Source organism: Mesoplodon densirostris, chromosome X (assembly GCF_025265405.1).
Source record: "Mesoplodon densirostris isolate mMesDen1 chromosome X, mMesDen1 primary haplotype, whole genome shotgun sequence".
Lineage (NCBI taxonomy): Eukaryota > Metazoa > Chordata > Mammalia > Artiodactyla > Ziphiidae > Mesoplodon > Mesoplodon densirostris.
Window position 1 is genome coordinate 42,650,480 of NC_082681.1, and position 27,550 is coordinate 42,678,029.

General features: G+C 40.4%; 1 protein-coding gene across 10 annotated transcripts in view; it reads right to left on the reverse strand.

Annotated features, from left to right (window-relative positions):
• Nucleotides 1-27,550, reverse strand: part of MID2 (midline 2) — a 104,640-nt gene that overhangs the window by 11,010 nt on the left and 66,080 nt on the right. For 6 of the 10 annotated variants that reach the window (XM_060087227.1, XM_060087222.1, XM_060087226.1 and 3 more), the window contains 4 exons: nt 15,219-15,326; nt 13,681-13,829; nt 4,628-4,755; nt 3,292-3,525 (listed from right to left, as the gene is read on the reverse strand). In XM_060087227.1, coding sequence (XP_059943210.1) covers nt 3,292-3,525; nt 4,628-4,755; nt 13,681-13,829; nt 15,219-15,326 — 619 coding nt within the window. The remainder of the gene's footprint in view (nt 1-3,291; nt 3,526-4,627; nt 4,756-13,680; nt 13,830-15,218; nt 15,327-27,550) is intronic. The other 4 variants (XM_060087224.1, XM_060087225.1, XM_060087223.1 and 1 more) reach the window with 1 other exon arrangement.

Consider the following 27,550-nt stretch of genomic DNA (forward strand, 5'->3'; position numbering starts at 1 on the left):
GTTAGCAAATGATAAAGGAAATGGGATAAAATATTAACAATAGGTGAATCTGGGTAAAGAGTATATGGGCATTCTTTGTGCTGGTCTTGCAACTTTTCTTTAATTTTGAAATCATTTCTAAATTTTAAAAAGGTAACTATATGATCCTCTGGGTATCACTGAGACTTAATGAGATGGGATTTATCATTGAATCATGGTAATGGAAGTATAAACCGTGTTCAAAATGGAAAGACCACAATATGGAAATCCATGAACCTGAGTGTAAATGTGCATGGAGAGTACTTGCATGAGAATGAAAATGAGGGGAAATAGAAGTTACATCTTTGTGGCAGTATGTTACAGACTGCCTGGCCAGGGAGAGGTTATAACCAGTGCTTTCATCATGCAAAATGCAAAGCTGAAACAGAGGAAAGATATACAGTAATGGGGAAGACCATTATCCAAACATCTGTTGGAATTCTCATTCAGCTAACAGCATCATCTGAAACATTATTGGCTTATAACAATTTCAAATCTTACATAAAGTGGGGAGAAAGTTTAAAATAAAGGGGGAAAGTTGAAAAAATAAGAAGTACTTCTCCAGACAAAATTTTAACCAGCAAGGAAGAAATTTCTGGTTAAAGAAAATGTGGGGGCTTCCCTGGTGGCGCAGTGGTTGAGAGTACGCCTGCCAATGCAGGGGACACGGGTTCGTGCCCCGGTCCAGGAAGATCCCACATGCCACGGAGCGGCTGGGCCCATGAGCCATGGCTGCTGAGCCTGCACGTCCAGAGCCTGTGCTCCACAATGGGAGAGGCCACAACAGTGAGAGGCCCGTGTACAGCAAAAAAAGAAAAAAAAATGAAAATGTGGAGTTTGACTATTTTAAGATTCTTCATGTAAGTGGTATCATGTAGTATTTGTCTTTCTTTGTCTGGTATATTTCACTTAGCATAATGCCCTCCAGGTTCATCCATGTTATTGCATGTGGCAGGATTTCCTTCTTTTTAAAGGCTTAATAATATTCCATTTTATGTATATACCACATTTTCTTTATCCATTCATCTGTTGATGGACAACTTTTTGTATGTCAATTATACCTCAATAAAGTGGTTTTAAAAAAGAGAAAATATAGGAAAACCTCAAGGGAAAGTAGCTCTCACAACCAGGGTTCAGTCAACAGTGGCACGCCAGACCAGCATGTAGGACTGGAATCTTCATGAATATTTTTTCCTAGTAAAATAGTTTCAACTTATCTGCCCATTGCCATCCAAAATTTTGCTTCAGGGCTCTGTCTTTGTTCCTGTCCTATTCTACTTTTCTACCAATGGTTGAAGGAGGAAGACATAGAAGGCAAGCTGGAAGGGAAAGTAAATAAATTGAAAGGCAGAAACTACATACAAAAGAATTTTGGTAGGCTGGAATGAGGAGTCAGAACTAACCAGATAAAATGTCATAGGAATAAATTCAAGATGTTGTATTTCAGTTTAGATATTCAATTGTATAGGAATAGGATTTGGAATGCCTGGGGATTTCAGCTGACTATATGCTCAGTCAACACAACAGTCAACATGGCTGCTGGAAAAAAGGTACAGGACAAGGGGGCATCAGGTAACACACAAGAGCAATAATACAGCTATCCTCAGTGGACTAGGACTAATTGGTAGCTGGTTTAATTCAAGGAGCATTAACCTTGAAGTCTGACAGGCTTGGGTTCAAATAATGACTCCATCAGTTTGTAGCTCTGTGACCTTGGACAACTCATTTAACTTGAGCCTCAGTTTCTACGTCTATAAAATAGAATTAATATCATCTATTTCATAAGGCTAAGGAAGAAGTCATGAGGACCAAATGACATAACATATATGGGAGTGTTTGTAAATGGAAAAGCATAATATGTATCCAAATTGTTATTATTCACTAGGAGGAAGTCTTAGGCCTTTTATAAGGAAGCACTGACAATTATTTATAGCTGCACAACAACTGAATGGGCTATTTTGCTAGAATTCAGCTACCCGTCACTGGAAATGTTTGAGCAGAGACAGGACAATCACCTACAGGGTTTCTGGTAGAAGGGAAGAAGATTTGACAAGATGACGTCTGAGGTCCCTTCCAATTCTAAGATGCTATGGTCCTATCACTATTAAGAATTATCCTCTAAGCTTTTCTTTACAAAGGACTATGTACCCTTGAAAACAGAGGTGACAGCCTTTTGATCTTTGTCACTTCTTAGACTTATTCTCAACTCCCAGGAGACCATTGCTCTCCCCATATCAGGAAAGAGAAGCACAGTTACTGGCTTCAAGACTTTCCCGAGCAGGAGAGACAACTGCAAACAAGTATGTTGGGGAGGCCTTAGCGTTTTGCGACTTCACAACCTTAAGAAACACACAGGAAAGCAGCTACCAGGGCCAAGTGGCTTAGGATGGAGCTGCACGAGGCAAGTGTTTTTTAGGGTTTGAGCCCAAATGTCCTCTCACCTCCCCATCCCACCATGTGGCCCTAAATTGTCACAAGACGGGAAAAGGAAGCCTATCGGGATGGTTTCGTTGGAAAAACTCCTCTCATGCGGGTCTGTGAAGTCAGACACAGAAGCACAAACACAAGGTAAAAAGAAAATACTAATTTGCAGCTACGCAGATGCAAGCTTAGGGTGCAAATCAGTTCCAATCTTGAATCCACTTTTAATTCTGCTTTCATTTCCATTTTCCCCAGCACATTGAGGGGAACTTGCAGCTCTAGTTAAGATCCTACTGCCTTGTCTTGCTCCAATTCATCAGAAGGTGAAACCATAACATGTAGGCTAAATGACTGCTTTGCGAACGTCTTTCATTTGCTGGCCCACTGATGGGCCATTTTATATTTGGTGTAATTCTTGGAGGAAAGGGAGAAGGGGTAGGGGGAAGAGTGACAGAGGCAGGAGGCTTGTCACTTCACCTATTCACTGATACAAATAGGTGTGGTAAAGAAGTGGCAGTCTTTGAATGTAATGTATTTTACCATGATAATGAAGTGGAAGAAGAGTCAAGGAGAGAGATGTTCACACATATAGAATCAGCAATGATGGTGGCTTAGCTACTCAGGAATGAATTCTGAGCTGTGTTCTGATTTGGGAGAGTGGAGTGACATGGATTAACTGAGGAAAAGCTAAGGATTACATAAACAAATGGGAGTGGCCCCAGTGACTGCCCAGCAAGGAAATACACAACTTGCTTGTCACCCACCAGTAAGGTCTTTGCAATGCCCTGGGGGAGCTTGCACTGTCCACGAAACACTATACTAAACAACCTAACATGTCTTACAAACACTTGCCTCGTGGCGCCCCGGCCAATCTTGAGCAGCTTACTGCTTCCTTACATTTCCTTATCTCTGGCCACAGGCCCCAACTACACCATGACTTACTGATGAAGTTAGCCTGGCCAGTGAATATGGTGTACTGAAGCTCATAGGAGCTGATGCTGAACTCATCATCCGAGATCCAGTGGACTGTAATGGTGTCATGGGAAGCAGTACAGAGTTCCTCTCGGATAGATGGTGGGTTTGGGGCTGTAAGGAAAGGTGGAAAAGAAGGTAAGGAAAGCATACTCTCTGTTCTGGAATTTTACAATCGTTATTCTTGCTGCCCAACCCAACATCTCATGGAAAGGAGGTTTTCTTAATAAGAAACTTTAGATTGCATGTACCATACAACCTGAATCCAAGTGCTGAGACCTCAAGTTCCCCCAAACCACTTTTGCTTCAATGGTAAAGGTATTTTAGGCAAAGATCTAAGGCTAAGTTATTGAGATGATTGGTTGCCCATCGTCTACTCTGCCTGCACTAACACATATGTAGATATTAGAGCAAAGTGGTCACATGTTTCCTTATTACATGACTTTCGACCTATTTCTTTTTTTTTCAAAGTAAGTTGTATTATCTATTTTTGGCAGTATTAATAGGGGTTAATTGTGCAAATTAATATGAGTTCCCTCATCTGTAAAATGGGGATGATAATTACCTCACAGATTCGTTGTAAGGATCATGATATAAAATTAATATATAGTGTCTGTTATAAAGTAGATGTTCAATAAATGACAACTATTTTAACATAGTAACAAAGATAACTACAAACACAAAGTTATTGTGTGTGTATTTTTGTCTCATGGAATGATCATTCAACAATCCTGAAGGTAGTCAGTATTTTTAACAGACTGTTTGTCTCCCTCATCTTCTAAAATTCTCTGCAAGTCAGATATTTTTCTTCCTAATCTGCTAATCCCTAAATTTCCTTAAAATCATTTGGGTGGTACCTATACCTATGTGAGACATTCTCTAATATTCTTTAATTACCACCCAAGTTCTACCCCTTATAACAAGTGACATTATATTACTGACAGGCTCATAAGGAGAAACCATCAGCAACTTCTTGTTTTTTACCTTTAAGTAAGGATGGTATGTATACCCATTCTGTCCCCGGAGACACTGACAACTCATTTCTCTTTTCTGTTACATGAACTAAAATATATTCTATGTAAAAAGATACATGTATCATTTTAAAGATTATAAAAGCATTTTCATGATCAATATTGCCCTTTACAGATTATTTTAAAGTAAAAGCACACCAAAAGAAAAGGACTAAAATGGAAAGGAAAGCACAGTATTTTCACACCTGTTAAATAATCTAGCCCCTCCAGCAGTTTCTTTTCTCTGGAAAAATCTAAAGCAAAGTTTTCAAAGGCATCATTAAAATTGATGTCTGGAATCAGAACTTGAGAAGATGCAGTTGCCATAGCGACTCTAGAAGAGAGAAAAGTACATCAATATACATCAAAATAGGTTTGCAACCTTTATCCAATGTTTGATTTCTGGTTAAACAAGGTGAAAATAAATGACTGCTAGGGCTTGATTCATTTAGTGAAAGATATCATATCTGTGCTTTTCCAATGGAAACCATTTAAATTTTAATCATCAGGAACCAATTAAGGGTTATACCATATTTATTCACATATGCTCACCCCTCAAACACACTCCCCCATCCTGTCTTAATTAGGAGAAGTAAATACAGGATTCTTTCCCCTCTGCATCATTTTCCATCTGGCAGGCAGCATCAAAACTAGACCTCTGAAGGCTTGGTAAGAGCAGTTTGAGAGAATTTTTTCTCCCCCTCTGTTTTTTTAATGCTAATCAACAAGCCAGCATGCTGGGGCTTCGTTAAAACCCTCCCCTAAATCCTGTACTTTGTTTGACCTTTTATAACATTTACATTTAATTTTATTATTCTCTAATTGTATAATGCTATGCTAGTTTTATCTCCCCAACTAATTCTAAGAGTCTCAAGAGCAGGATCCATATTTTGTACCTCTTATAATCTTCCATGGTCCCTAACACAGTGTTGGACACATAATGAATAAATAATTGTTGAATGAATAACTGAATGACTAACAACAACACAAATGCTAACCTTATTGAGCATTTAGTACATGTAAGACACCATGCATGCACTCTACATACATTAAGTTACTCCTTACTATCACCCTGCATAGCAAAGGTTATTTCCATTTTGTAAATGAGACATAGAAAGGTTAAGGAACTTGCTCAAGGTCACACAAGGATCAGAAAAAAATATATAACTGAACCCATGTTCATTGGATTCTAAACTTTATACCCTTAACCATGTAGACAGTTCCTTTTTAAAAAAAAAATAAGGTATATTTTTACATACTTCAGCAGTTCTAAACCACTGTTCCACATCAGATTTATCTCTGAGCTTTGATCAAAATATGCATGTTTAGGTCCTGTGCCAGACCTGAATCAGAGCCAATGAAGATCCTTGAGCAAGCAAATAACAGGATGGAAAGAAACATTAACTTGGCAACAGTGTTGCATGTTAGAGAGGAGAGAAGAGGCATTGAATGCAGGAAGACCAGAGAGGAAACTTGTATGGTGAACTAGTTGTAAGGGGATGAGGAGTTAAACAGATACATATCCTTATGCATGGATACCCTGTTACACATCTACCTACAATAGCTTTTGGCTGTTTCTGGAAATTGAGATGTTTCAGGAATAAAATTCAGGTCAGGATAAACAAATGAAAGACTAATACAATGAGAGCCACTGAAGCTTCTGAGGCAAAGGAGTGATGTGCTCAAATTTACGTTTCAAGGACAACACTCCAGGGCTTCCCTGGTAGCACAGTGGTTAAGAATCCACCTGCCAATGCAGGGGACACAGGTTTGAGCCCTGGTCCAGGAAGATCCCACATGCCTCAGAGCAACTAAGCCCATGTGCCACAACTACTGAGCCTGTGTGCCACGACTACGGAAGCCCACGCGCCTGGAGCCCATGCTCCACAACAAAAGAAGCCACCACAGTGAGAAGCCCGTGCACCACAATGAAGAGTAGCCCCTACTCTCTGCAACTAGAGAAAGCCTGCGTGCAGCAACAAAGGCCCAACGCAGCCAAAAAAAAAATAATAATAATAATTAAAAATATTTTTTAAATAAATTAAAAAAATAAGAACAATACTCCAGCTGCAGTGGATGGACTGGAAGGGGTCAAAACTCGAGGCGGATCTGATTTTAAGGTGTCTGGGAATGAGCAGAAAGTAAAGTGGTGACAGGAGAAGCGTAGACAAATAAAACAGAAAGTTAATTCATAACACATCAAAATAGCCAACAAATATATTAAAAAGCCCAACTACATGAAAAATCAAAGAAATGTAAATTAAATGATAGCGTTTATGATTATAAAGACATCATAGGAGGTTTTATGTCTATATTAAATAAGGCCTACATGTTTTTATTAGGACTGAAAATGATTCAAATTTTGGAGGCCAAATTTAGCATTACATATCAGAAGAGCTTAAAATGTAAATATGCTTTGACATCACAGTTCCACTTCATAAAATTTTTTGATCTATGATTTTGGTTTTAATTCTTAAGCCTTATGATCACATAATGTACAAAATTTGTGCTGATGGTATATCTCCTCTATTTTAATCCTTCTAATGAGTTGGCAAAAGCACCATTACCAATCACACATATACAGTAGTTCTACAGTTGTATGTGTTTTTGGATAGCTGTTTAAAAGACAATCCTGAATTATAACTTGGTCTGACTTAGTGAAGAATTCCCAAGCAAAATTTGCTACTGTATCTTGTCATGCTGAATTTTAAAAATATCTGACCTTATAGATTATCTATAAAAATGTGAGAAGGATTAAATACTCTTTATTTGGCATTATACCTAAACCAGACTAAAATGCCTTTCATTAAGTAAAAGGCAACATTTTAGATACAGAGAATTTTGATTAAATTGGCATAGTTAAGACCAAAAAGAGAAAGTGGACATTGCCAGCTTATCGTTAGTCTTGGCCTTAACAGGCTAATGAACACAGCCTGAAGCACAGGTGAGCCTTACTCTGTTCAATGAGACAGTGAAGGGATCTTCTCAGTATTCAAATATATTAATACCACCAGTTATATAAATCTAAATATAAACACAGTCTCCTATAGGTTTTGAGATGGCATTCACCACCTCTGTGCAAAGTTGAACATTATTAATCAAGTCCAATCATATCTTTTTAAAAATAAATTTATTTATTTATTTTTGCATTGGGTCTTCGTTGCTGCATGAGGGCTTTCTCTCTAGTTGTGGTGAGCGGGGGCTACTCTTCATTGCAGTGTGTGGGCTTCTCATTGTGGTGGCTTCCCTTGTTGTGGAGCACAGGCTCTAGGCACGTGGGCTTCAGTAGTTGTGGCTCACGGGCTCTACAGTGAAGGCTCAGTAGATGTGGTGCACGGGCTTAGTTGCTCTGCGGCATGTGGGATCTTCCCGGACCAGGGATCGAACCCTTGTCCCCTGCATTGGCAGGTGGATTCTTAACCACTGTGCCACCAGGGAAGTCCCTCAGTCATACCTATAGAAGGGGAAAATAGTGATGGCACTTGCTGAACTGGAATTACTATCAAAATTCATAAAGCTGATCATACTCACTATCCACAAGCCAATCTTATATAAGTCATGACTGTCCAACAGAAATATCCTATCAGCCATTCATGATCTGAATTCTGGTGTATGAGATCAATTTAAATATGGTACACATATAAAAGTCATGAGCTCTTTCTGTTTTGTAGTAAATAAGGCAGTGGCCAAATATTACTCACTAGTAGCTTTTATTGAGATAAGCTATCAAGTCTGTCCTTTCTACCTTTTTCATACCAGCAAATATCATTTTTGTTCCAGGGATGTCCTTCCTGGGATTCTCCAAATACTCAATTCAATATCTCCTCTCCCCAGGTGATGCCTTTTGTTCTTGTTGACTTCTGTGTAAGAGAATCCAGGGACCTGACCTGCTTTTCACCCAAGTAGACAATGGAAATTTGGCCCAGTCTTGTGCTTGGCTCTCCATTCCATGGTGTGGCACTGGGAACATTTCAGAACAAAATCTTCTTGCCCTTCTCAACACTGGCCATTTTAAAATATGTTTTTTCATCACACGCTACACAGAGGTTCCCACTTGCAAACCAGACGTCCCGTTCTCTAAGTACTTCATAAATTTTTTACTAAAGAAGTAACTAAGACATATGCAAAGATACAACTATAACAGCACTCAACACACTGTATGTAACCTAGTTGTCTAACAATGGGGACTGAGCTAAGTAATGTGTCTTACATCAAAAGATGAAACACTATAAGGTCACTGAAAATCAGGTTATAAAAAAATATCCAGTGCCAGGGGAAAGTTCATGATATGTTACGTTTCAAACATAGGGTAAAATGCAGTATATATGACATGACCTTATGTTTGTGAGGTATACACACACACACACACACACACACACACACACACACACACACACACTCTCAAATGTTAACAGTGGCTGGAAGGTTAAGGATGAGATAAAATTGACATTGACATATATGTAAGTGTTTGTGTCTGTGTGTGTGTCTGTGTTTCTGTATTTAAGCAAAACACAACATTAGCTATCTCTCAAGGCTCTGATCTCTATTAGGGATAATATATAATAAGTGCCATTTGTAAGGGGGAAGGAATAACTCTCCCAGTTAAAATTTCATTTTAACTGAAGTCTTGGTTCTTAATACATTACAATGAATAATTGTGGGGAAGAATTTCAGACCCTATGAGAGACCAGTGAGAAAGATATTTAGGTTGCATAGATGATTCTCAAGCCATACCACATAGTTAGCCATCTATTCTTCCTACCACGTAGGCTATACATGAGCCCATGAAAAGAAGATTTAGATATAGAGAGTTGGGAATCATAGACAGCTAGATGGTAACCGAAGCCCTAGGTGCTACAAGTCTGCAACAGGGAGAATGTGTACTGAGAAAAGAGAATAGCTTAAGACAGAATCACAAAGAACAGCATAAAGGAATAAGTCAAGGAATAGTTGCTCACAAAGGCAAATGAAACCAGACAGGTAGGAAGAAAACCAGGAGTGTTCTCAAGCTAAGGGCAGAGAAATATTAAGTAACAATGGTCAGTAGGGACAAATGCTACTGAGAGACCAAGTAAAATGAAACAGTAAAATAAAACAAAGGAATGTCTATTATAAGTTAGCAACAAGGTATTCATTTGGTGACCTTGGAAAGAATACTTTCAATAGTGAGAAATATTAAGTAACAATGGTCAGTAGGGACAAATGCTACTGAGAGACCAAGTAAAATGAAACAGTAAAATAAAACAAAGGAATGTCTATTATAAGTTAGCAACAAGGTATTCATTTGGTGACCTTGGAAAGAATACTTTCAATAGTGTGGTAGTGGCACAAGACATTTCAGAGAGTTGAAGAGTGAGTGGACATGATTACATACAGTGGTTTAAATATATGTTTTATCCCTGCTCTCATGAAATCCCACTGAAATGACAAAGAAAAAAAATAATAAACCCACAAAGACAAAGAGAATGGAAAAAGAGATGCAAGTAAGATATTGTCAACAAATGTCTGGTAACTAGAAAGGGATGGATGAGTGGTAACCAACAACAGAGCAGAGAAAGCTGAATTGGGAAGCCAAAAACATGAAGCTGATTTATTGCCACAGACAGTTGAAAGTCTGCATTAGGAACAGCAAGACCACCAGATCCACTCAACCACAGACCACCCCTCTCTCATCTTGACGCCATACTAAAAGCAGTCTTAAAACGCTTTCCCTGCTTGGCTCCTAGAACAACGGCAGCCAGACCTGTACCCTTCATCCCCCTCCAGAAGCAGGAGATTGGTGGATTCCTTCCACAGGTAACTGACCCAAGAGAAAATACCTACAGACGGGTCCACTCAATAAAAATCTGGCATTCCGGACTTCCCTGGTGGTGCAGTGGTTGAGAATCCTCCTGCCAATGCAGGGGACACGGGTTCCATCTCTGGTCCGGGAAGATCCCACATGCCGCAGAGCAACTAAGCCCGTGGCCACAACTACTGAGCCTGCACTCTAGAGCCCGTGAGCCACAACTACTGAGCCTGTGTGCCACAGTTACTGAAGCTCGCGCGCCTAGAGCCCGTGCTCTGCAACAAGAAAAGCCACCGCAGTGAGAAGCCCGCGCACCGCAACGAAGAGTAGCCCCCGCTCGACTCAACTAGAGAAAGCCCGCACACAGCAACGAAGACCCAACGCAGCCAAAAATAAAAATAAATAAAATAAACAAATTTTTAAAAAATCTAGCATTCCGCCTTATAATCCTATAGCAAAGTTCACCAAGCAACAAACTGTTCCCACCCCCTCAGATCTTCCAGTCACCTTTTAGTCTTAAATTCAAACAGGCAGTGAAAAGCTCCCCAAACATTTAGGGAAAGACAGAAACTAACAGAGAAAAGGAATGTGGAGGAAACCAACACAATGCAGTTTAGAAGAAAACTTTTTTAGTGATCCTTAATGTCATCAGGAAGATAAATAGTTTGTATTCATAAAGCAAGGACGGAGTGCTAAAAAAGAAGCAAAGATCAAGAAAGAGCTCTTATAAATAAAAATATAAATACTTAAATTAAAATTTTAATAGAAGGATTGGATGAAAAATTAAGGAAACATCTTAGATCAAGAAGATAAAGTCATGGAAAGTGGGAGATAAAAGATTTTTTAAAATTAGAGGGAAAATCAAGGGTGTCCAAAATCTGGCTAATTAGAGTCCCAGAAAGAGAGAAGAGAGAAGGGGAGGAAGTCCTTAGCAAATAATAAAAGACAGTTTCCCAGAACTAAAAGTCAGTAGTCTTTAGATTGGAAAGACTCACTTAGTGCCCAACAAAAATGAATAATAAATGACCCACACGAAGGCATATCTTGGTGAAATTTCAGAAAAAAAAGTAGATTAAAAAGATAAGACCTTCAAAGCTTCAGATTTTAAAATATAGGTCACATTCAAAAGATCAGGAATCAAAATAGCAGTGGAAGTTAGGAGACAATACAACCATGCCTTCAAAATTATAAGGAAAATTTATTTCCAACCTATCAAATTAGAAAATAAATTTAAAATATTATTTAAACAAAAAATTCTCAAAATTTTATTTACCTTGTACTCTTTCTTAGGAAGCCGTGGGAAAATTTGTTCCAGCAAAAATTAAGGGAATAAAATGGTACATGAAGGGGGAATCAGGTGGAGCCCGATGGAGTCCCTAATTAAGAACACAGATCTGTGAATCCAAGGAGACTAAGTTGGTTGGAGTTCACAGGGCAGAGTACTAGAGAGGAGAAAGCTGCACAGAGAGAATTCTGGGACCTTCAGAGGGTTTGCCTCTAGTATTCAATAAAATACTGATCAACACATGCATATAAGGAAACTGCCCAATGCTAGAGAAAGAGTCACCCAAAAAGATTAGAGTGAACAAACCCTAATGCTCACACAGGGCCAGGAATAGTGTATGTTCCCACCAGCCAGACCAGAAAATCTCATGATTCATGGGGGACCTGGTAGCGTACTCAGAAGGGTCTTGCCTCAGTAGTGGGGAAAAATTTCCCCTGGACTAAACACTGCTTTGATCACACCTAACAAATCTTAAAAGCAAGACCTGAAAGGAACAAGCTATTTTCAAGTAACTTAACCGTGTCCCAGAACAAAGTTTAGGAATATTTATAGGAATACAAAAATGTATAGTGCCCAATAAGATAAAATTCACATTGTCTGGCATCCAATAAGAAATAACCAGACATGCAAAGAAGCAAGAAAATAAAGCCCATAATAAGGAGAAAAAAGCTACTAGTTGAAACTGACCGAGATATTAGAATTAGACATTAAAGCAATTATTATAACTGTATTCCATATGTTCAAAAAGCTAGAGAACCCTGCTACCTTCTTGCTCATGCTCAGCAAATGGCTTTGCCTCCTATTTTACAAAGAGAAGGGTAGATATGAAATGATAAATTCCTCAATTTCTCACACCAAACTGCTGGGCATACTGACATCCACATCCATTACTTCCGTCTTCCTTCTGGTTAAATGGAAGAGATGTCCCTTCATTTGTGCTTTGGCCACATACCTTCTTTTTTCCATAGCTTCAGTTTTGCCCCATCTCTAGCTGACCTGCATCCACTTTTTTTTATAATTTATTTATTTTTGTCTGTGCTGGGTCTACGTTGCTGCACAGGCTTTCTCTAGTTGTGGCGTGCAGGGACTACTCTTCGTTGCAGTGCGCAGGCTTCTCATTGCAGTGGCTTCTCTTGTTGTGGAGCACTGGCTCTAGGCGTGCGGACTTCAGTAGCTGTGGCGCACAAGCTCAGTAGTTGTGGCGCATGGGCTTAGTTGCTCCGCAGCATGTGGGAACTTCCCGGGACTAGGGATCGAACCCTTGTCCCCTGCACTGGCAGGCAGATTCTTAATCACTGCACCATCAGGGAAGTCCGACCTACATCCACTTTTAAACTCACTCACATCTCTCCTATCTAAAAAAATAATACCCACAACTTTCCTCTACCTCATAGTCATTCTAGCTACCACCATATCTCTCTCTTTCTCTTCATAGCAAACTTCTTGAAAGAATTTTCATTTCTTCACCTCTAATTTACTCTTCTTAAACATTTGAAAGTTACTTATATTAACGTAATACTTTTACCTAATTAAATACTCAAATGTTGCTAATAGTTATACTGCAAGAAGTAGCAATCTCCTCTCATCCTCAATTTCTGCTCTCCAATAATAATAGTATTGAGCATTTACTTTGTGTTGGGCATTATTCTAAGCCTTCATAAGTACTAACTCATTTAACCCTCACAAAAACTTTATGAAATAGACACTATTATCGTTCCCATTTTGCAAATGAGAGAATGAGAATGAAGCTCAGAGAGGTTATATGACTTCCCTAAGAGCAACCAACTAGTTTAGGGTTAGAGGCAGGATTCAAATCTAGGGAGTCTAGTGCTATAGTCTAGACTTAAGAAGGGCATGCACCTATCTATGTGGCCAGAAGTTTCTCTGCCCCTACACCAACACCAACATAGAAAGCTCCAGGCCTGAGTGGGCAGCAGAGAGCCATGACATCACTAGGGCACATGGTTGGCTGTGCATTAGAAGAACTGGTAGGCTACAGAGACAGAGAGAAGGGTGCCAGAAATCCACAGGGCAATCTACCACACTGAGGCTTAGTAACTAGCCAGCTGGTAAAATATTCAGGTGGCAGCTGCTACATATTGATACATGCCTGAACAGAATTAAGTGACTTTAAGCTGGCCCCTTTTCATAAGAGGAGGCATGCTGAAAGAACATAAGGAACTCACCTCTCAGCAATATTTTTTGCAGACTGGAGAAACCGTGCCTGGTCATTTTCTTTCAGGATATGCTCAGCTTGGTTGATGAGGACTGTTGAGCGTTCAAGACACTGGCGGCAATTAGCAACCTGCTGTGCCAACTTTCTCAGTTTCATAACCTTAAAGAATTAGCAAAAGAAAAATAAGATAACACATCCAGTGGTTAATTAAAAATGATAAAACAACATGAAGGAGATCTGTTGCAGTGATTCTAAAAATAAGACCTATTAACATCCCATGGTCCCTGTACTAAGCACTCACCTTGTCACCCTACCCACCATGCCTGTTTTGTCAACCCCTCCTACCACCTACGGCCCGCTTACTTACCCTGTAACACAGTCATATACTCCAGGTTACCTACCTCCTCTTTTTATTGATCAAGTTAATTATTTTTATTATAAAAGCAATGCATGGTCATTACAGAAAATTTAGAAAATAAAAAGTATAAAAAGAAACCCTACCACCAAGAGATCACCATTGTTGACACTTTATTGTCACATACATGTTTAATAAAAAGCACCTCCTTTTTCTTTATGAGTATCTACATTTCCATGTATATATTTCTCTAAGCATCTTTAAGCATACCTATGTGTTCACAGACCTGTGTTCTCGGACACTTAAGTTCCTGTGTTAGTTGGAACCACCCAGCATGGCACAAAGTAATGGTTATCACTCCAGGCTCTCATAACTTCTCACACTGTACACACAGCATGAGCTCACAATCACTATACTGACCAGCAGACCAGCAAGCGTAAAACCATAGAGCTGTATAGAGGCTCACTCCTGAGCTTCTTGACCACAATTCTTCAGTTCCCATGCTAAAAGCCTGGAAAAGTCTTCTCTCTCTCTCCTTCATCTTTTATATCTAATCAGTCGATGATTCCCATCATTTCCTTGCTAGCAATGCCTGTTATGCTCTTCCCTTCCGTTTGTGCTACCACTTCCCTGGTTAGGCCTTCATCAACTCATGCCAAGAATCATTCCATAAGCCTCATAACATGCTTGCCTGACTTCAGTATCATCCCATTCTGATCTACACTGCACACTTCTGCCATATCTATCAGTCTTCTCCCTTCCTCAGAAACTAGAATGATTTCCTAATGCCTTTCAGATTAAGCCCAAAGTCCTTACAATGGCAGTCATGATCCTTCTGTAATTCTGGTTCACACTTCTACCATTACTTTTTTTCTTTTTGTATTGACTTATACCATACACACAGTAAAGCACCCAAATCTGAAGTGTACAACTCCATGATTTTTTGCATATACACACACCCATGTAACTACCAACCAGGTCATGATATAGAACGTTTCCAACACCCCAGAACTGCCATCATTTTGACTGAATTCATAGCACTAGGCCAAATATTGCTTCTTCTTTGCCCATCTCCCTAAAATCTCATTTCTTCTTGCTTTCATGACCCAAGTTCAAACTGGAACCATCGGGATGAAGCTTGGACATTTGTAAAGTCAACTCGGCCTTGGCCTCACTGAACTGCTGTGCTTTACCTTTGTCTCTTTGATTTTGACAGCAATCATTTGTTTCCTCTGCTGGATGATCTCTACCAACTCGTCACATTCTTCCATAAGTTTTGCCTCATGCATAGCAGTATTCACCTGCCAAGAAAGTCCAGAGTGTTACACAGTGAATTCTGCCTTTGTCCCCTGCGGGCTCTCTAAGGTTCGGACTGATAGCTAAACATGCATAACTTCTTCCATACCTCCCTCATAAGATCCACTCCTAGAAGAAGGGTAGAGATGATGATATTAATGATGCAAGGGCATTGAAGCACCACAGATAGGAAGCTCTCCGGCCTCTGGTAGATCATGATGGTTAATGGAGGCTGGGCAGAAGGACAGATGAGATGGGGGCATATTATTCTCACTGTGAAATTCCCTTTACTCCAGCACCCTGTCCTCCTACTGTTCTTTTGGAAAGAGGGTAAGGAGATTTAAGTACATCAGGGAAAGAGGATCCCTCTCCACAGGCACAACAATATTAAGATAACATTACAACAACATATTTGTATCATCCTAACAAAAGTATTTTCAGTTTTCCTTGTTCCCTTCTAAAATATAGAAAATGTTTCCATTTTAAAATATATGAATGCATAGCTATATCTTCACATTAAATATATGATTGTGTAGATATATTTTCACATAGCTGTCATCATGTCTTAGTAGATATTTCTCACTTTGGGCTGTCCAGTATCTGAATACCTTTCCTACTTGGGGATACTGGCTATATGAAAATATCTTTACTGCCAAGTCACGGTAGGGGGTGAAAAAAAAGCCACCATTCTTCATTGTCTTCCCATGTACTGACTTCTCCTTCTGCCCATCTCTATTACTGTTGACATTAGATGATATGAAGTCCCAAGCTGGGCTAAAATGAGAGCAGAGGATCTTTGGGCTGCCTAAGTGTAAAAGGAAAGGAAGGGGAAAGGAACTTACAGCTTTTAAGCATTTAATGTGTCAATTACTTTATATCGATAGATAAATGATTTCATATAATTATCAGAACCACTATAGGAGCTATTCTTATTTCCATTTCACAGATGCGAAAACTGAGGCTAAGAGAATTTCAGCAACTTGCTCAAGATTGCACAGCTGGGATGTGGTGAGACCAGTATTCAAACCAAGACGTGTCAAGGGAAACCCCTGGGCTGGCGAGGTGGGCGGACAAGGTTCAGTTCCATTTCAGCAGCAGTCACACAGGGAAGCACAATCATTCCAAGAGACTATTCAAGGATCACTCGAGTAGAGCTCTAAAAAGCCGAGGAATAGACAATGGGTTACTTGAGAGCACCAAAATTCAAGTGGCCAGATGTGCTTCATTAGCAAGGTAGGGCTGCATTTCCAATTGCTAGCCCTCTTCAAAGGGCTCCTTTACATACTCCCAAGCCCAGCAAAATACCTGTCGCTGGACCCTGCTGCCTCCTCTCTCACCCTCTAAGGTCCCTGCTGGCCAATTTTCTGTTTCTTACCTAACTGAAATAAAATATGCTTGCCGAATTTCAACCTTGTTTTGTTTTATTTCCACTTTCCAAGGGGCAAATGCCACAATGAGAGCTTCCATTTGTCCTGAATGAACAGTCCCACTCAGGCCATTCTAGTTTGTTTTCTCAGACTCCTCACTCTCTCCCTAAGTTGGATCTACCTTTCCAAGGTAGATAATATCACCCTCTCAAAGAACTCCCACTCATGTGAGAATAAGAGATTCATCTAGTGCTCCCTGGATCTGTGTTTAGACTATCTGGAGACTTAGTTCCCATTTATAGTTTCCTTTTGAGGCTGCTGATGGTATAGTACACAGTGGTATGGTGCCTTGTTTCTTATAATTCAGCCCTTGGACTAACCTTGACATAACACTCACTACATGCCAGGCACTGCCCTAAGCAGTTTATATACTAGCTCTCTCAATCATCAAAACAACCCAATGAAGGACGTACCATTAGCCCCATTTTACAGATAAGGAAACCTGAGCACAGAGAGACTAAGTGACTTGCTCAAGGCCACACGCCTAGTAAGTGGCAGAGATGGGATGTGAACCCAGGGAGTCTGATTTTAAGAGTCCACACCTTTAACCATCACACTAAACTGCCTCTCCAGTCTAGTGTAACAGAATCCTGTCTTCAGTTCCTGATGATCATTACCTCTTCTGCACCATCCATCTTTATTTTGTCATCCCATTCTGTTTAGTCTTTTCAGACTACCTGTTGTTCCCCTAGAAGGCCATGCACATCCAAGTCTTGTGCCTTTGCTCAAGACTCTCCTTTCACTTGGAAAGTCACTTCATTATTTGTTTGTTGAACAAAGTTCTACTTATCTTTCCAAGCCCAGCTCAAAGATCGTCACTTCTGAAACTTTTTCTCACCTGCTTTGATACAGTTGGTTCCCTATTTATATTCCCATAGCACTTTATATATAATTCTATTATACCATTTACTACATTACAGGAATTTATTAGTTTGTCTTCCCTGATCAAACATGAGTTCCAGAGGCCAGCGGCTGTGTCATATTTGCTGATATCTCCAGCAGAGTGACTAGCATGTGGTTGGAGTTCAGTAAATATTTGTTGCATTGAATTGAATGGGGGGCAGTATCTCACTGCTTGCCAGACACGTCCACTTGGTTACTCAAGTTACCCTAAACTCAGTATGTCTCAAAACAAACTCATCACTTTCCCTCTAAATCCAGCTTCCACCTCTGATTTCCTCTTTTTGGTTATTTCTACTATCATTATTGCACTTGCTCAGGTTCCGTTACCTACTTCTCCCTCATCCCCCACATAAATTCACAGCAGTCCTGCCAGAGTCCTACTCTCCTTTACTTTTCAATCTCACTAAAGTTCTTCTCATAATACAATGAGGCTCTGGGCCAAGGAAACAATAAATTGAAGCCCTTATCATCTTTTTGGACTATTATTGTAAAAGCCTCATTAATTCATCCCCCTACCTCTAGAATCTTTCCTTTGTAACCGCCCCCCATAATCCACCCTACACCCTGAAACCAGGGAAAATCATCACCATCTTCATCATCAACCATGTATTAATCATCTCTTGTGTGCAATGCATTATGCTCAGGAGCTGCCCTCAATAAATGTGCAGTCCAAAGGGTGATAAGGGCTTCAGCTTATTGGTTCCTTGGCCAATTTTATGGGGGAAAGCCTCATACATATAAAGCAAACAAGTCAAGTTAGCATAAGTGAAATATCAATGAGTGGTGAAGGCTACAATCTACAGAAATTGAAGGGAAAGATCACTCTCAGTGGGGAAGTGGAGAAAAGACGCTTGAATGGAGTGGGACTTGAATTGAGCCTTGGAGATGGATAGGACTCAGATTTAAAAGGTGAGAAGGAGGGAAATTTTGAGCCAAGCTAATGAGATTGAACCCTACTCTTTAGACAATGTGGTATCTTTGAAAATTTGGGAAGGGGGGGGGGAGAGGGTAAGATGGTGGGAGAATGACCATAATTAAAATTTTTAAGAAGATGAACTGGGATTGTGATTGGGGGCAATAGTAAGCATGGGGACAATTTAGGAGGCCATTGTGATGTGAACAGGGCCTAGCCAAGGAGGGTAACAGGAACTGAAAGGAAAGGTCAAATATGAGACGCACCCCCTTGCTTGAAAATCTTCAATTAGACAGCAAGCTCCTTGAGGAAAGGTTTTATGACACTTTGTTTCTCCCATTAGAAAACATTAGAAAATATACTATAGTAAGTGCATTTTGTAGAGAAAATGTAGGTTGAAGTGAGGGAGCTTGGGTGGGGTTTGGACAGTTGCATCAGGCAGGATAAAACAGCCAGATGCAACTAGTAGAGCAGAAAGTTGGCTGAAGAGGCAAAATCCCAAACTAAAGGTAAAGCAGTGACATTAAAATCTTTCCATGTCAAGAAGCAGTGCAAAAGAGCAGGGTCCTTAAGTGTTTTCTGAACAGGAAATACTCCGGGGAAAATCTGTCTTCATGATGTGAATAGAACATCTCAAATTGCTTGGAAGGCACTTGAAAGCCCTGGTATTTTCCTTGTTTGCAGTTTTCTTTGAAAATGCAGTGAGGTATTTCACTTGCTTATTAACCCTCAGCTGAAAACAACTGGGGTTAACTTGATAAGCATTCTTGGTCGGTTGATCTCTTGGTTGGTTCATTGGTTAGTTGGTTGGTGGTTTGTGGAAGACTCAAGATTTTTATTTGAAGTTTGTTCTTTGGTTTAGGTTAGTGGGTTTGACTAAATGGCTTTATGTCTGTGGAAAAATCTATCCTCCCTGAAAATACCATTAGAGTAATCTTGGCAACATACCTGTGTAAAGGAAGGGCAGTTTCTGATGTTTAAGACTGAGTCTCAGCACCAGTCTTCCAAGGCCTAAGCACTAGGGAACATGGGCCTTCCTGTTAAGCCTCCAGATCTCTTCTGCTCTGTGCTCTCTTCTTTCCTCCCAAAGGCAGCAAGAATTTGACTCTCATGTTTCTTTCCAACCGCCCACCCTACTCTATTTCCTGTAGTTCTTTCCTACCTCCCAGCCGAAAGATTAAACCCAGAGTCAGACCTAGTCTTCCCCAATTTCCATCCTTCCCTGACACAAAGACACACGTTCGCTATTTGAAGGATTTTCTTGCAGGTCACTACAAGGAAATCAATACATAGGGGTTCACAAAAGCCACAAGTTGCCAAGGTTTAAGAGACTGCAAAAAGTTATTTTGGTCATTGTTCCTGTTCCCTATTGAAATGTAAATGGACTAACCTTTTACCCTTCCCTTCTTTTAGAGAGTTTATTTCGTAATTTCTTGGGAGATCTCCCACACACTCATTCTATAGGTCTTTTATCTCTGGGTTTTAAGTTCATCAGCCTTCCCTCCAGCCCACCCTCAGGAGAAACTTCACCGCTCATACCCTCCCCTGAGCTCAGTCACGTCCATCAGTCCTGCAGAGCACGCACTGGAGTTCAGGAGGAACTGAAATTTCATGTTCAGGTGGAACAATATGTATGAAATAGTGGATGAGCCCTCTACGCAGACTCAAGTGCAATTTATTTACATGGTAATAGAACTCCTCCTTGGCATTTCCATCTTAGTGTACTACACTCTAAAAGATCAATGCCAGCTTGGTTTATTTCCTGGACTTCCCTGGTTGCGCAGTGGTTAAGAATCTGCCTGCCAATGCAGGGGACACGGGTTCAATCCCTGGTCCGGGAAGATCCCATGTGCTGCGGAGCAACTAAGCCCCTGTGCCACAACTACTGAGCCTGTGCTCTACAGCTGATGAGCCACAACTACTGAAGCCCATGTGCCACAGCTACTGAAGCCCGTGCACCTAGAGCCCGCGCTCCACAACAAGAGAAGCCACCGCACCGCAACGAAGAGTAGCCCTTGCTCGCCACAACTAGAGAAAGCCTGCGCGAAGCAACGAAGACCCAGCGCAACCAAAAGTAAAATAAATAAATAAATGATTATTTCCTGAAACCTTCTGCCCAAATAGATCTTCCCCTTCCACCTAGGAGATTTTGAAATGCCAGCATTAAAGATCATTTGGAAATGTTTTTATTTCAGCAAACACTTATTGCGTGCCCACACCACATACAAGGATTCCTGAGTGGGACCAAAATGATGAAAAAGACTCAGCTTCTGCCTTCAAGGCACTTATAGTCTAGTGCAAAAGATGAGTGTGAATTCAGCTAATTACAATTTAATGAATAGCAGAACAAGCAATAGAATACAAACACAGCTCTCGGAGAGCATAGAGAAGGGAAAATAATTTGGCCTGTGGAAAAGGACAGTCAGGGGATTAGGGAAGGTTTCATGTAGCTGAGCTGGTCTTGAAGGATGAGGTTTATGGGGAGAGAATTCCAGGCAGAGAGAATACTATAAATAGCATGAGCAAAAACACAGGCAGGAAAGCAAAGAATGTGTTTGGGTAAAGCAGATCAGCCTGACAGATGCAAGGGAGGGAAATAGGCTAGAAATGGAGACTGCAGATATATTATGGAAAGCTGCACTGTCATTTGGAGTCTTTGAACGTACCTGGATAAAATGTCTGGATCTTAATGCCATAGTTAACACCTTAACCATCTTAGTTGAGAACAAGGTGGAGAGAAAAAGCAGGCATAGTATTCCAAGAAGTGGAAGGGCACAACAAATTTCTCACTTCCCATTCTTGCCCAGGAGCACCCAGGTAACCACTGCCCCACCTTCTCAGACTCCAAAATGTCAGAGAAAATAGGCTGAGGGCTTCATTCTACACGCAGCCACTTTCTGTGCAAAGGAGATGAGAAGGAAAAGTGAGAGGTAAATTGAACATCCGACGAATTATCAAGGAATTGTTACGAACAACTCTGTCACCTTGCTGAGCTGCAAAGAATTCATTACTCTCATAACAATGCAGTCAAGAAAACACAATGTTCTCTCTGTTTCTATGAGTTCAGGTTTTTTTTTAGATTCCTTGATTATACTTAACAAGACTATATTGTATACTTGAAAGTTGCTATGAGAGTGGATCTTAAATATTCTCACCACACACACACACACACACACACACACACACACACACAGGTAACTATGTAAGGTGAGGAATGTATTAATTAACCTTATTGTGGTAATTTTGTGATATATTAGCATATCAAATCATTGCATTGTAAATCTTAAACTTACACAATGTTTTCTGTCAATTATATGTCAATGTTATATATTATATGTCAATTATATATGATATATGTCAAATAAAACACAATGTTATATGTCAATAAAGCTGGGGGGTAAAAAGAAACCACGATGTTTATGATACAGATGTTGCACTTACTGTGGCAGCATCTAAGCTAAGGTGTTAATCCATATCACACTTTAAAGGACACCATCACACACACCACCACCTCCGCAGCCCTTCGTATAAGGAAGGTTCAAATGTATAAAAGGAAGAGGAAAACGAGACTACCTTCTTTTTCGTTTTCCAAAGCAAAACACTGCAACATTTCAAAGATGATTCTGCCAGCTTTACATAAAAATAACTAAATAAAGTAGGGTTGTTTTTATGAATTTTATCTGTTTCATTGGATTTGGAGGGAGGGGGTCACTTAACAGACTGGGGGACATGTAAAACTATTAATAGGATTTTGAGTCCCCTGTACTGGAGTAACTGCAGCTTAGGAGACAAAAAAAATTAAGAATTCCTGAGGCATAGTTAAGCAACCTACTGCCTCAGTGCTTAAGTTTAATTTTTTGGCAGAGGAGTGGATGAGGGGTTGCAGAGTAGAGGTAGGTGGGGGATGGGAGTGGCTCACTCCCATCTAGGGTGTGGATCACACACACTAGAAAAGTAGTGTGGCTGAGGAGGTAGCAGCCAGGCCATCTCTTGACGTGTAAGAACCCTAGCGTATTGGGCCCAGGGATCCATGCTGTGGGAGGCCTCGAGACAGACATGGACATCGACTGACAGACACGTTTCCTGTCAGCTTGTGGGTGCTCATGATGTGCTAGGTGCTGTTCTAATTGCTTCATATATTTTAACTCATTGACTTCTCCCACTTACCCTATGAAGGCACTGTTGGTATCATTGCCATTTCACAAAAGAAACTGAGAAACGCAGAGGTTATGTAATTTGCCCAAGGTCATACATATAACTACGTAAATGGCAGAGCCAGCATTTGCCCTCCGGCAGTCTGGCTCTTGTCCATGATTTAACCAGCGTGCGTGCGTGTGTGTGTGTGTGTGTGTGCACACATGTGTGTGTGTGAGAGAGAGAGAGAAAAACAGAGACAGAGAAAACGTGTTCATAAACATACTTCTTTTCCTCTCAGAGTTGCCTCTCAAGATAATCACATTCCTTAGAGTTAACTATTACAAACATTTTGTGTAATTCTTTCCTGATTTTGAAAATAATATATAGTATAAAATGCATATAATGTAACATTTAGAATATATAATGCACACACATGTGTATCAACACATACACGTATTCCATATTTATTTTACCCTGAGTTTAACTAACAAAAATTTTGGCAACAGAGAGGACAATTTGCTCCATATACGTGCCTTAGGAATGGCCCTGTGCCATGTGGCAATTCTTTGTTGGCTTTAGAATCCCTTCTCCTCAGGGATCAGACCCCCAAGCCTTGGTAGCCTTAGGGTTAGTTACTTTCTCCCCCATATTCTCTTTCCACACAAGGTTGCTGTTTAGAACATGCAAGAAGTAGGAGAGGCATAATCTAGGTTTGCACCTGGGATTCTATATATATATAGCTATAAATCCTATGTGAAATGAGGCAGAAACCTCCTTTCTATCTCTTCAGAACCACCGAACTGTCAGATCTTAAAAAGACTGAAGAAATCATCAATTCCTAGCCCCTCACTTTACAGATAGAAATATGAGGCCTAGAGAGGAGAAGGGCTTACCCAACAATCTATTACTGATCAATGACAGGGCAAGGCTGGAGCAAGATCCTTTGACTCCCCATCCAGTGTTCTTCCTACTCTACTGCTTGTTTTGTGAAGCACAGCACTTGCTTATAACCCCCTCTGAAGATATAAAACTCTCTAGATCTCACCCTTGTGTATTTACCCTAGAAATATGAACATGTATGTCTAAACACAAAAAAACTTGCATGAATGTTTATAACAGCTGTATTTGTATTAGCCAAAAACAACTGAAATGCTCTTCAGTGGAGGCATGAATAAACAAATTGTGGAACATCAACAATAAAATGTTTTAAAACTATTGATACACAAAACTTAAATGTATCTCAGAGGCATTATGCTGAGTGGCATAAGCAAATCATAATATGTCACATAAAGTATGATTCCATTTATATAACATTCTACAAATTACATAGTGATGAAGAACAGATCAGTGGTCGCCAGGGGGCAGATGTGACGACAAAGAGTTTGCACCTCAGAGGTTTTGGGGGGTGATGAAACTGTATTGTTCTGATGATAGTGGTGATTACACGAATCTATACATGGGATAAAATTCATGGAAATACACATACTCCCCCACCCCCCAAAGTTTGAGTACATGTAAAAACTGGGGAAATTTGAATGAGGTCTGTAGTTTGCTTAGTAGAATATTGTACCAATGACAATTTCCTAATTGTGATAGTTACATGGTTATGAAAGATGTTAACACCAGGGAAGAGGAGATGAATGGTATGTTGGAACTCTATTATTTTAGCAAATTATTTTCTTTAATTTTTTTAAATTATTTTTTTATTTTTAAATTGCTAGATTTTAATGATCTTTTACGGTTCCCTTTTTGATACAAGAACTTACTTATTTTAACATTTTTTATTGGAGTACAATTGCTTTACAATGGTGTGTTAGTTTCTGCTTTATAACAAAGTGAATCCGTTATACATATACATATGTTCCCATATCTCTTCCCTCCTGCCTCTCCCTCCCTCACACCCTCCCTATGCCACCCCTCTAGGTGGTCACAAAACACCGAGCTGATCTCCCTGTGCTATGCGGCTGCTTCCCACTAGCTATCTATTTTACATTTGGTAGTGTATATATGTCAATGCTACTCTCTCACTTCGTCCCAGCTTACCCTTCCCCCTCCCCGTGTCCTCAAGTCCATTCTCTACGCCCGCGTCTTTATTCCTGTCCTGCCCCTAGGTTCATCAGAACCATTTTTTGATTTTAGATTCTATGTATATGTGTTAGCATACGGTATTTGTCTTTCTCTTTCTGACTTACTTCACTCTGTATGACAGACTCTAGGTCCATCCACCTCACTACAAATAACTCAATTTCATTTCTTTTTATGGCTGAGTACTATTCCATTGTATATATGTGCCACATCTTCTTTATCCACTCATCTGTCGATGGACACTTAGGTTTATTTTAGCAACTTCTATGTGAGCTTAAACTTATTTCAAAATTTAAAAGAAAAAGAAAGAAAGAAAACTCTAGATGTCCCACAATGATTTAGGCAGGTCTGGTGAACCAACATTTATGTATTTTTCTGAAGTTATAACTAATATGTCTTCAGGCCTTTGCTCAAATGGCATCTCATCTCATACTCCACTTTGCACCCTGGTTTATATTTATCCATAACACTTATAACCTCTAATAAAAATATATTTGTTTATTGTGTGTCTCCCCCAACTAGAATGTAAGCTTCTTAAAGTTAAGGACTTTGTTTTGTTCACTACACCTAGAATAATGCCTGGCACACTGTGGGTACTCAACAAATATCTGTTGAATTAATGAATGAATGTGAGTATGTTGCCCCTGAAATAAAGGACAAAGGCAAAATTGTACACTAGATTACATTTCTTCATTACATGAGACAAATTTCCCTTAACCTTTTCTTTTTACATAATTACTCAAAATGGTAATTTTGTTCTGTCATTTACATATTGTTTGCTGCATTATGGAAGATTTGGAAAGATATCGGAATAACAACCTGGGTGCTAGGAGATCACATATTCTGAAATGGTTCTTCACCCAATGTTAAAAGAAAGAAAAAGTTACCTCCTCTGGATAATCGGCTGAGCTTTACTCACCCTTACCATGCATAAAAGATTATACTTACAACAGTCAGCCACCAGAGGGTACTGTTTATTCAGTTATCCTTTCTCAATACCTATTGTGTACCAAGCCATGTGCTGGGTATAAAAAAGTGGATAGGACACAGTACCCGTCCGCTCTCAGAGTTTGCAGTATGGTGGGGAGACAGATCAGTACATAGAAGTGCTACGACAGAAGTATGCATAGGGTGTTCCAGGTACACGGGGTAAGGAGAGAGAGAGAAGTGCAGAGCATGTGTGATGGCTCCCTGGAGGAGGTGATGCCTGAGCTGAGTCTTAAAAGACAAATAGTAGTCAGCCAGGAGAAATGGGGAAGAGTGGAAGTTCTGTGAGGGCAGGGGCCATGTTCACACTGTGTTCCCAATGCCTGGCTCAAGGCAGAAATATGCTTAAATATCTGTGGAATGAATGAACAAATTATAAAGTGCAGGTAGTAAAAAGCACATGCTAGAGGTAGGTAGGGTCCAGATCATGATAGGTCTTATAAATCTTTATCTTAATGGTGATGGAGAACCATTGAAGGGTTTGTGGTAGGGGAGTGACATGTGGGCTTTGCACTTTAAAAAGATCATTCCCACAACAATGTGGAAGATGGATTAGACGGGGGACAGCATGAGTCAGAGAGACCAGTTAGGAATTGTGGTTTCCAAAATGACTATGGCGTGGGTCATGGCCACCGCCCTTAAGAAGCTTATAGTCCAATGAAGGACACAAAACAGAATCAGGTAATTCTAATACAGCAAAGCAGGCAGTGTAACAGAGTTGATGCACTGGCCACTCTGCCCAAGGTCATGCAGCTAGTGGGCGGCGGCGGAGCCAATATCAGAAACCAGGTTTCCTGATTCCGAGTCTAGGGCTTTCCCCCAAGTCCTCCTTTTAACTGCCTTTCACAACCACAGAACTATGTAAGAGAAAGAGAGCAGGGCGAGCCAATGAAAGATTATGCCTTCTTTAGGCTCAGACTAGACCGTGGGGAGCACTTAGCCCTTCTTTGTACTCAAGTCTGACATAAGCATCCCTCCCTAAGACCTTTGTTTCTGGGAGATGGCTTTGGTATCCTGATACTTCCTATATACATACAGAACAAGGAATCTACTGCGAGAACCAACGAAATTCACACTCTGACAGCTAAGGTCAGGGAAGCCATAATTCTGAGAAATAAGTCATTCTTTATGAGACAGGGGACTTCAGATGACAAAAGGAAAAAAAAAAAACCTGGATCCATGTTCAGAAAAGGAAGATGGTCACTAGAAAGAGCAAGGGCCCAAGTGGAAGAGTGAAAAGAGCTGAAGAAGAGCCTATATTGCTTTCTAAGCTGCAGAGGGCAGAGGAACTGGGGAGTAGGGAAAGCAGACAGAGAAGCACCAGGAAAGAGCCTCAGGACACGGACTAGAAAAATTCTGTACGAGAGCATCAGTGAAAAAGGAGACCCCAGAAAAAAGGTCCAGTTCCGTGAGTAGGTAACAAAGATGCCTTGAGAATGTATTTCCAGGGGTCCCGACTGCCTCATGAGCCAGGACAGAGACCAGAGCTAAGGAGTTTCTATGTGGGAAAGCGCAAGGAGATAAAGGGGTCCTGAGGAGAGCTCTTGGTCAGGCTATCTTGGTGGGGATGGGGTTGGGGATGGAGAGAGACAGAGAGACTGAGAGAGAGGGTGTGCACACACATGCGTGCACACACACACACACACACACACATGCGGGCACTCGCTGGGAAGGATCCCTGGGTGTCCTGGGGTAGGGGGTTATCTTTACTGAACCAAAAGCCAAACTGAAAATTGTTAAAAGGATGCACTTTGAAGTCAGACATGAAGTTAGCCTC